The 11256-nt window shown below is 41.6% G+C and overlaps 1 protein-coding gene across 2 annotated transcripts; it reads right to left on the reverse strand.

Annotated features, from left to right (window-relative positions):
* On the reverse strand, positions 232 to 10187 carry OSER1 (oxidative stress responsive serine rich 1). Of its 2 annotated transcripts, none has more exons than XM_005688570.3 (4): positions 9920 to 10187; positions 6127 to 6243; positions 3166 to 3279; positions 232 to 1062 (listed from the first exon to the last, which is right to left on the reverse strand). In XM_005688570.3, the coding sequence occupies exons 2-4, from the start codon at positions 6201 to 6203 to the stop codon at positions 378 to 380; spliced, it is 876 nt and encodes a 291-aa protein (XP_005688627.1). In that variant the 5' UTR covers positions 6204 to 6243; positions 9920 to 10187; the 3' UTR covers positions 232 to 377. The 2 variants fall into 2 exon arrangements, with proteins under 2 accessions (XP_005688627.1, XP_005688628.1); XM_005688571.3 differs by lacking the exon at positions 9920 to 10187 and adding an exon at positions 7946 to 9816.

An 11256-nucleotide genomic window follows, 5' to 3' on the forward strand; every position in this document is an offset into this window, starting at 1 on the left:
ATGACAAACGTTCGGTCCAGTTAAAAAACCACATTTCATCTTCCTTGGCACCCAAATCTTAACACACATCTGAAAAACGCACTGTTTTTTCAAAGGCTTTCACCATAAACCCGCTGCTACCAGTCAAGCAATGACCATTTGTTTATCCCCCAGGGACATTTCTAAATGATCTGCTCACCTTGGTGGGTAAGTAAGAACTCAGAAAGTTAAGTTTAAAGAACGAACATTAACTGACTGAGATGCCAAGAAAAGTTTTTATTGCAAGCACAGTGAGCAGAAGGAGATGTCTTCTCACACAAAGTAGCTGCAAGGTCTGCTGTTAACTAACTCTCTGACAACCCTTCATTGGTTAAAGCATAGTAAGGAGCTTCTTGCTCTCAGGTGTACATCATTTCTGCCATGTGGGACATTTTCTTGGGGATATACAAGTAATATTCCATGTAGCCCGACAGGTCCTCAATGGTCACGTCATCCACGTAGACACGAGCCTGCTCAGAACAGGAACGGGGAGAGCCAGACAGAGTTCTCGTGTGAAGCGACTGAGAGTAGTCCTCAAGTGTGGATCTTCGTTCTGGGGCCAAGGGAGGGACATTCTGCAGGCCTGAAAAGGAATATACCTCCATGTCATGCCACCTCTTACACTGGCACTCCTTGCCTATGCATGCACATGGCTTGCCCAGGTTTAGCTTGGAGACCGATTGAAAGTCAGAGAGATCACTGGCCTGGAGACTTGCTTGGGAGACTTGGGGAGCATCAGAGGAATCTTCCTCCTTACTCTCTGATGGGAGCCTTGGAACCGAAGTTCTCAAAGGCTCAGCAACTGCCCCTGTGTGATTAGTATCGAGAGAAGATGAGCATTCTCCTGCATTGAACTCTTTAGGGGTTGAAATTCCCAGCCCACTGCTGCCATCAGGGGAGTCAGTCTGGCTTTTGTGCTTGAGCTGGCTGCTGGAAGAAGCTATTGTACTGCAATGTATGAACTTTGGAGGATGAAGGACAGGAGACTTGGAACGGCGGCGACGCTGGGTTCTCACTGCTCCTCGTGAAGATTTCCTTGTAGACCTAAGAGGAAAAAACACACAAGAGGATGTTGGGATACAGAGTTCTTCTAAAGAGATCTTTTAAAATGGTTGGGAAATTGCCACTTCTCTGGTGAATGAGTGGAAATAAGTTCTCCCCAAAGACATGTGCCCACCTCCACTGTCAAGCTGCCTGAGTCTGTGCATCTCAAAAACTCCAACACCCCCTTACTACAGGACAGGTTAAAGGTAGTTTTAAGTCGTGTTTCTCAGACCAAACATTTGGTGCAGTAGACCTGTCTGCCCTGTCCCAACTGTTGGCTTAGGAACTTCTGACCAGTGGTTTGGGGAAGCACCCTGCACAGACAACTTAGAAAAACCTCAATGCTGGGCTCCATGCTCTAAACAAGGCAGTTTCAGTATCACCGCGGGGGGTGCTAATGCTATAAATAGTCACTCATTCAACAGAATGATAGATTTAGAATTCATTTCTATCACTGGAAACAGCTGAAAAATAGATTCAGACACTCTCAAGTTTTCAGATAGTGGGAATTATCAGGCACAGTATGTAATTTTTATAAAAACTCTTTAATAAGAATTGTGCAAAGAGAAAAAGGTTCAAAATTGCCAAGCAAATTTCAAAGAGATAATGGCCGAGCAATTTTCTGAATTGATGCAGAGAATCTACAAACCAGCAAACGAGCAGGACAACTAATTGGAGAATACCAAAAACAACAGGAACATCGTAAAAGCAGCTGGAGACTAGATGGATTATTGCCAAAAGAAGAAAAATTAAGTCTGAAAGTAGGCTTTTCAACAACATGGAAGCCAGAAGACAATACCTTCAAGTGCTAAGAGAAAATAACTGTTAACGAGGACCATGATTTCAGGTATACTAAATCAGGTATACCTTTCAAGAAAAAGGATGAAATAAAGACATTTTCAGAGAAACATTCTATATGGACAACTAACAGAGAGCCTCCCCACACCGCCCCCCGCTTTTAAACCAAATAACAGACTTCTTTAGGAAGAGAGTGACCCTATATGGAAGCTCTGATGCTACAATGGTGAGAGTAAAGAAAGTATACATGAGATGAATCTAAACACACACTCTCTAATTTAAATAAAATGAAGCAGGGTCAATAAAACTGAACTGGTGAGACAAAAAATAAGTGACAGAACTGAAGGATGGGCCATCACATTGTGGAAGGAGACTGGAGCAAACCAGTTCTGAGGAGGAAGGTGAAGAGAAACAAGGTATGGAATTTCTAAACCAATGAAAGGAAAACTGGTATGGAGAGAAACAAACATATTCCAAACAATTTTTTAAATGGGGAGGAAAGGCAAGGTGGGAATGAAAGAAATAAAAAAGAAAAAGCAGGACAAACAGCATAAAAGAGCAGAACAAATCCAAATATATCAATAATCAAAATAAATGTAAGTTTAAAAAAAAGACTGAGTAAAATGAAATAAGCCATACATATTTATATCAGACACACCAAAAATTCTGAAACACAAAATGGTTGAAAATATAATAGAAAAAGATACACTAGGCAAATACTAAAAGACAACTGTATTAGTTTTATTAATTCCAGACAAAACAGACTTTATGACAAAGCCATTATGGGGGATTAAGAAGGTCACTAAATACAGCAGAAGTCTCAATTTATCAGGAAGAAAACATTCTAAACTGGCATGAACCTAGACTATAAACAAAACAGCTTCAAAACGATAAAGCAAAAATATAGAACTTACAGAGAAAATAAACAAATGTACTCCACTGGGGGAGACTTCAACAAACCCCCCAATTATTAACAGCCCAAGCTAACAACAACAAAATTATTTGAAAAAAGATCCTATAAATAAGACATTTAAAAGCTTACTTTAATGGACATTTATAAAACCTAAGAATGATTAGAGGAGAGCCATTCTTCTCAAACACACATAGAACATTCATAAAAACTGACAATGAACCAGGCCAGACAGCAAGTCTCAGCAAATTCACAAGAAGAAGAAAGGCTCTTCTTTCACTGGTGCATCTTGGGCTCTGTATCATAAGACATTCTCTTTTGAATTCTCAGGAAAGAAAATCCAGTAATACGTTGAGGTGTTGGGATAAAAACCACCTGCAGTGAGAAGTTCTTACCCATGCCAACTGTCTTTAGATGCACATGCGGTCTTAGGTTTGGTATCCTCTGCTGCTGCTCTGACTGACGCCCTGACACTTGTGCCTTCTCCAACAGACAGAGATGCTATGGACCTGAAGACAAGAACAGAGTTTACTGCTTAGAAAACCATGCAAGAACACACTGCTCTCACCAACCCAAATGCAACTTGTGTTAATACCTTTATTGCCTTTTCAGTTTGCTTTTCTCAAGAATTGCTCAGCTTTTACTGTAAACTGTCCTCCAAAACCAAATTTGGAGGATCCCTAAGAGCTCACAGTTCCAAAATCGTAAGCTAAAGAATGATTCTTAAGTATAACCAGCAGTGGGATATAAATAGACTGTTTATCTGGGGCAGATCAGGCCTTATGTCCAGGGAGGGTGCTAATGGCACTGAGCACTTGTTTTATGTGGGCAAACCAGAACTGTGGAAACCAAGTGCAGGAGGATGAACTTCAGGAGACTCAATCTAACTTTGGGAGACTCAAGCTAAATGAATCCTTCTTCAAATAGTATACAACTTACACAAAAATATTCTGATTTTTACAACCAATAAACCTGAAATATTACTCAGTTAAATCTCTGCAGTTTAAAACTACACAAGTAATGTGGGTTCTCAGTAAAGAAGATGAAAAAATTTAAAAGAGAAAAGAATCAACTCTAATTTCACAATCCAGAGATCAACATTAACATTTAACATCAAATTCTTCTGGACCTTTTCAATATACACACACACTTACACAGGGCTCCTACTTTACACGCTGTAGCACTGTACTAACCTATAGAAAGAGACAGTCTACTAAGTGACAAGATGCTCACTCACTGAAATATAACTTAAAAGCTGGCAATAACTAAATGTCGAATAACAGAAAATACCATACTATATAAAATTAGTGTTGTTCGGTACACAATGGGATATTAGGAATTTATTAAAAATTAAGTGTACAAAGAACTTTTAATGACATGGGAGAATGCTTATAATATTAAGGGAAAACAGCATGGATGAATACCTGTACATATATTATGATTTCAACTGTGTAAAAACAGTGATATTACAGATGATTTAGATACTAACAGTGGTAATGGTAAGTTGTGATTTTTACTTTTTTATCCATTTTATGATTTATAAATAAGCATGTATTATGCTATATACATATATAGTCTGAAAAAAAGAACTATATTGTTTTGCAATTAAATATATAGTCTGTCCTGATAAAACAAATACCATTAGGAACCAAAACCCGTTCAACAGGATCATGCTAAATTCCTTGGCAAGGCTTGGTTAGTTTATGAGTCACTGCCTCACATGTTCCATTTGTAAATCAGCAACGATTCGAAACCACCAACTAGAATTGTATGATACACTATACAAGTCTTATTCTGCTTAGTCACAGTAATGACTCACTCCTTGTACTCTTACTTGGTTTTCTGAAATGTTCTCCACTGCTCCTTCTCTTTACAATTTTACACACAGTAGATTGCAAGCTACAAATACATAATATCGGACCATAAACTGTACAGAGTATTTTGAAAGATTTTATGTTCCAAGTAATTTTTAGGGGCACAGAAATAGCTTAATTTTAAGTTCCAACAAAAATACCAGGAAAGAAGTCTGTGTATCAAGAGTTAAGTAAATTTATACACTAAGGGATTTACATATACCTGTGCATTTGTATTTTCCTGATTAAAAAATTGCATGTCTATACCAGAAATCACAGAAAATTACACTATGACTAGAGTCTGGAACTATGTGTTTCTCTGCTTTGTTTCTGCTTCCCAAAATAGCAAGTACTAATCAATTCTAATGGCAAGATGACCATATTGGCAAAATCACTAGAAGATACTTATTTGCTGTATCATGGAAACAATGTCAGCACCTGTAACAGCTACTGTGCAAATCTATGAGTATAAATTTTCTCATTTGGTAGGCCAAAAACAGTATTAGCAATAGGCAGGCAGCTGTAACAACTAACATCTATTTAATTTTACTATGCGCCAGGTACTAAATGTGTTTCTTCATGTTGTCTTCAAGGTACCATAAAAAGGAATGGTTAAGAGCAGAGGTTCTGGAGAAAATTATCTGGGTTCAGATTCTGGCTCTACCACATCTTACCAATGTGACCTTTTACAAGACAATTCATCTGTAGCTCCTCTGTAAACTATATAGTATACTCTCTACTGTCTATATTCTAAGTTGGTAGTGAGGATTAGATATGTACAGAGTACTTCAGTCAGTATTGAGGGCACAGTAAAATGAGTAATAAATTTTAACAGTCATTATTGCTCCTTGCTGAGTGTTGGGTTTCCGTTCATGAAATGAAATATTGTTATATCCATTAAAATTTAAGATTATCTTCTGGCCTGAGGCAAAGAATGAGGATGAAAAGAGTCCTGCATAGAACATTTTGCAAAGGGTGAAATATTAACATTCAGACAGCAGCTGGTCTGCAGGTGCTCTAATTAGTTTGGCCAAAGGGTCCAAGACTATTGATCTCAGTGACAGAACCCTAATGAATAGAGGTTTCCATAGTGATAGGCTCGGCGATCAGAGCCCATGAAATTGACAATGTCTGCAGAGATTCCTATTGAACCAACTCACTTTCAGTGAAAAATACTGTGATTCCCTAGAGGTGTAGGAGGAACTCTCTGATGGGACACTGACTGCTAATGTGTGATTAAAAAGAGGCAGGGGACAGGGAAAGCGGTACTCTACCAAAGTTAATTCCCAACCTTGGAATACAAATGAGCAGCTACTTCTCAAAATTTAACAGAAGAGTTTCTTTTATAACAATGTTATACAGAATTTGGTAAAATATCACACTATTAACATTTATACTTCCTACAAATAAAAAGAAACTTTAGAACAGAAAGAGCTCCCTTGAGGAAATGTCTATTTAAATCTAGTAAACAATTCCCCAATAATATACTTCATATTTAATTACCCTGATGCATCCACTCTTAGTTTCTTGAAAGCAGTTTGTAGACTCTCCTCCTCTCCATCCTTGGCTTCCGATTTCATTGTGAAACTTTTTACACTACTATGGATGTTCCGGTTAATACTAAAAAAAAAGAAAAGAAAAATTAAATGAGCAAAGTGAAAACAGGTTAAAATCTGTATTCCTGATCCTACCATTGCTTCTTAGTGGGATAAAGTGCAAATTTCTATTTCTAAAAGGAAGTTTCAATGATTAGGAAACCGCAGGTATTATTTCTTAAGAGGAGACAAATGAAATTATACAGAAAACATGTGTTTATTATGATGGTATTTAAACCGTCCAAATACTTGATCCCAACATCCTGTTTCACAGTTTTGGAAATTAGATCACATTACCTAAAATCTGTGTTTCAGTATACTTTTTGACAGGAAGGGAAATCCCTCCAGCTGTAGAAGTCTAGAAACCTACAGAAAAGATGATCATTGCATTGGAAATAAAAGGGAAAGGCTTAGCCTCCAAGACTCTGATCTTTAAAACGCTACTCTTAAAAAGTGTATATATGTATATGCAAACATTCACTTTCCTGTGTACTTGAAACTAATATTGTAAATCAACTATATATACTTCAGCAAAAATTTTTAAACAACAAAAAAACCCGCTGTTGAGTATTTGTCTCATCTAATGCTAAATATTTCAGATAAGAATAACTACATGACACAACAGTGTTTCTCTAAAGCAATCCTGACGCAGATATCAATATTTATACTCATATTAATAATCACACAGATAGATATCATGCTGTTACCACTGTCAAGGCAGGATTACAAACATGTTTCAATGATACTGACTACTCCACACACTATCTATAAGGTTGACACCTTTGCTTTCTTTAGCTTCTAATACTTTCTCACAAAGATAGATGAACTATATTTGTAACTCAAAATCTTAAATGTAGCTAAAGAGATAGGAAGTAAAGGAAAAAACTGAAATTGTTCTACAGATACACCTTTAAATGATCTCTACCTAATCAACTAGCTTGATTAACCAAAATTCTCCATTTCCCCCACCCTGATTTTTATATTTAAACCAAAAGGGGGGGGGGGGCAGACCAACCAAAACAACAAGAGATACAATAGAGAAGTTAATCAATTCAGTGACTCTAATCACTCCATTTTTTTTACTTTTAGGGTAAAAAATTTCCTGATACCAAATCCAGAATGAAAAAAGTTTCTATAAACATATTACTGGAAATCAGAAAGAAAAAAGTAAAACAAAAAAATAATAAAATGAGGAATTTTTAAAGCATTCACTTCACCTTCTCTATTTCTACCCCGCTACCCCACCCCCCACCCCCACTCCGCCTTGGGCACTCTCCCAGTGAACAGTGCCTGGATCCTTGGAGCCTCTTTGATTCTATATCTGCTCATTTCTCAGGGGTGGGTTTTATGTTATTGTGAGACCTCTAATATTCTAAAGGTCAGAGTGTCACAATATGTTTGATAATGTAACTACACAGTACCAGAGACAGAATTAGGAAGCAAGGAATCAATAGTTTTATTTATGTGTAGAAGGTATTTTAGGCAGACTTCTCTGAGAACACTGAAAACAGTCTCAAAAGAATTTATCCAGTTTTCACCTCAACTTCTTAAAACAAAATATTGAAATACACTCCCCACATATATTTTGCTGGTTTATTTAACGAGTACGTCACTGTGAAGAAACGGTATCAATTCCGTATTTCACCAGCTACTAATTCAGTTCTAGATTTACAGGAGGATCCTCTCCCAGATACACAATAACATCCTGTATATATGCATATTTATACCTGGGGAGAGGGGTGACCAAAGATCAGATATTCTCTTATTTTTGAAGCTCCACAGCATCTAAAACGGTGCTATCCATAGGCTGTAAACAAATTCCTCCTGCTGGCAGAACTAAAATAAAGTTTTTATTAGTTTTCCTCAATTACTTAATGACCAGTCAAACGCTGGCCCTCACAGAGGAACATCATCTGAGCCAGTCTCCCCACTCCTCTGGACCCCACACAATCTCTCTTCGGGCCTCTCTAGAAATCAGCACACATCACATCTACATATGCATTGCTGAATTCTACAGGCAGAAATCCATTCCTTACACAAATATTGACAGAATCCCTACAATGTGCTTTTAGCACTAGTCTGGATGCTTAGGCATATAAGTGTGAACCCAGTCTATGAACCCCATTCCTGCCCTAACACTGTGCTAAGATGTTTTGCACTCAGATATAGAACTTTTAATTATACAGGGCTAATTTAATATACTGTAAATGACCTCCAGATGTTAATACAAACTCCACTAACATTCTTACTGACACACTAAAAGATCCATCATTTACAAACCAAAACAGACCAGAATAAGACTGGCTACCAACTAAAACTCTAGGAATAAAGTTCCATCTAAACTATTTTCAGACTTCGAGCATTCTGATTACTCATCTTTTCCCTCAGTTAAATTAACCCAGAGCAAAGGTGAATCTCAGGTATGACCTTAACAGCTAAATAGTAGCGTGTTTGTAACTTTAAAAGGCTTTACCATGCTCCTCCCTCTTCCCATTCACTCAAATCAAGAGCTGCACAACCAACTCCAGGGATCTTACACTTGATTCATCTTCATTAAGTTTGTGGGAGACGTTCTTGCCGATTCTTACTGCACTATTTTCTTGAAATTGAACAATCCTCGCAAAGGTCAAACTTTTAAAGATACTTTAAGTCAAATCACACGGGGATTTGGAGTTTCCCCTAACCTTTCAAAAAACAAAACAAAACCACAAAATTCTTCTAAGGTCCTCCATCAAAAGGGCAAATTCCTGACTTTTCTCTGACTTTAAACGAAGAGTAAGTCTCACAATATTATTTATATCTTGCAATTTTAACCAAGCCCACTTAACAACCACAAGCCTAGGTCCAAATTTCCCGGACCCTGAAAAGACCTGAGAATGATCAATAATGGATCCGCGCGTAAGCGTGTCATCACAATGTTAAATAAAGCTTTTAGAAAATTTCCCAGCCCAGCAGGAAGCATGGAGTCCGGGAAAAGAAAATCCTGTCCAGCAACTCTGGAAGACGCAAACAAGACGAAGTTGCAACAATCGGCCCCGGAGACAAAACACGTTCACGTCTCTCTACCCACTCAACTTCTACACCCTCGGTGCCAGATACAGCACAATGTTAATTCTTTTCACCCAGAAACTGGGTCGGTCGTGATTAAACACGATGGGGTGGGGAAAGGTCAGGGCCTGGGGGGGTTCGGGAAGTGGGGATGTGTCCGGCGCCCGAACCCGCCCGGGCTCTCCCGCTGCAAAGTTTCCCCTTAAGAATACTCCCCCGGCCAGGATGAGAGGCCTGCGTCGGGCCAAAGGAGTGAGGGATCCAGAAGGAGGCGGGAACAGAGCCGAAGAGGCAGCCAACGAGACTGGGGCTCGAGAACCAGCGGGAAAGGGCGGGAAGGGGCAAAGGGCGGCCGAGGAGGGCGAAAAGGGGAAGCTGTGGACCGGAGGGAGAGGGCGGAGGCACGGCGCGGGGACCGCGGAGGCGGGAAGGGGCGAGAGAGAAGAGCCTCTGGCAGGGCCAGGCCGCAGTGGCCGAGGGGGCGCGGAAAGGCGCAGGCCCGGCCCGGACGGCCCGGCCCAGGCGGCCAGCGCCGGCGGGCGACGCGGCTCGACGTGAGGCGGGAGGGCCAGAGGAAGCCGCCGGTGGCCAGGCCGGGCCAGGAGGCCCAGACGCGGTGACGCGGCGCGTCCGCGTCACGTCAGGGTACTCACCTTCTCGCAGCAGGGGCGCTCCGGTAAGCCAGTTCGGTCAGTTTAGAACGGCTCTCCCCGATCACAGCGCCTGACTGACCCGGATCCAAACCCGCGGAGGGACGACCAGCGCCTCCGAAGTCGCACTGCGCCTGCGTCACCCAGGCACGCGCCCCGCCCCCTTCTCATTCTCCTCCCATCTTGGGGACTTGGCGACGCGGGAGGGCAGCGGCTGCGCAGGCGCGAGGCCGTGGCCGCGCGTCTCAAAAGCCTGGCGCCAGCCCCTCGCGAAACACGTGCGCCTGGCGTCATTTCCTGTTATTCTCTTCACTGGCTCCTCCTTCCGCGAAGGGTTCGCTGGGGGTGAGATTTTGGGGCTTGCCGGTTTCTTCTCCTTGGTCAGGTGAGTGAGTGGGCGTGCTTCACCAGCTAGCCGCCTCCACTTCCGCGGGTCTCCTGGTGTTTGGTGCCGTACCTGGAATTGACAAGGCTGCGGGATTCCTCGGGGTGAGGCCATGATGGGGGAATCTTCACGGCAGTGGACCCAGTCTGAGCGATTGGCGAGAGCCCCCTCGACGCCCGAATTGGACTTGCTGCGGCATCTCCAGAGCTCCGACGAGAGCCCTCGCCTCCCAAGGATCTTCCAGGGCTGCAGAGAAATCAAGGAGGTATTCAACACGGTCAGAACCGTGAACGTCACACCGGAATCGGAACTGAAATGCCTTTAGTATATCCCTGTTGTTTGACTTGAGGCAGCTCGCTTTTTCGTCTCTGGGCCTCAGTTTCTCCATTCGGACTATTTCAGCGAATCTCGTTTTTTGTTTTTGTTTTTTTTCCAGGCATGGACTCCTTTGAGTATCTGGGGAGAACTGTAGACCATCTCGACAGGGAGACGCACATGCATACTAAATTTTGCGAAAAGGTTTGAGCAGGTCACCTAAGTAGGTGATTTTTAGGTATCTTGTCTATTTGTATGACTCATGACAGGCTGAGAAGGAGTGGGCTTCCCTTCAGCTGCCACTCCCTCCAACAAAAGGAGTGGTTCTGCGGAGTTCGCTGTACCTCTCTCCTCACTCACCGCACCCAAGCTCCCGTCTGCAGCCCTCAGATCAGCTATCAGGGCTGTATGGGAAAAGATGGCTTTCCTCACTAGAATGGGCTAAAGTTGGTCCTGGCCCAGCCTTTATGTGAAGTTGTCACCGGAACCAAAACAGGACCCTCCCACTCCCCAGTACCTTAGCTATAATCACCTAGCTAGATAGGCTGCTGAAAATGTATATTTAACCTACCTACAGCTAGATCTTGGAAGGCCTGACCCATGTACAGGTCACTGGACATGGTTGTTAAAGCATGCCATG

Source organism: Capra hircus, chromosome 13, assembly GCF_001704415.2.
Source record: "Capra hircus breed San Clemente chromosome 13, ASM170441v1, whole genome shotgun sequence".
Taxonomy (NCBI): Eukaryota; Metazoa; Chordata; class Mammalia; order Artiodactyla; family Bovidae; genus Capra; species Capra hircus.

Bases quoted from the DNA above. Each gene is read 5' to 3' on its own strand.
- OSER1 (XM_005688570.3), bottom strand. From the start codon at position 6,203: ATGAAATCGGAAGCCAAGGATGGAGAGGAGGAGAGTCTACAAACTGCT. The intron at 3,280-6,126 runs GTAATTAAATAT...TCTTGTCTTCAG, and splicing joins CTAAGAGTGGATGCATCAGG to GTCCATAGCATCTCTGTCTG. The intron at 1,063-3,165 runs GTAAGAACTTCT...TTTTCCTCTTAG, and splicing joins TCTAAAGACAGTTGGCATGG to GTCTACAAGGAAATCTTCAC.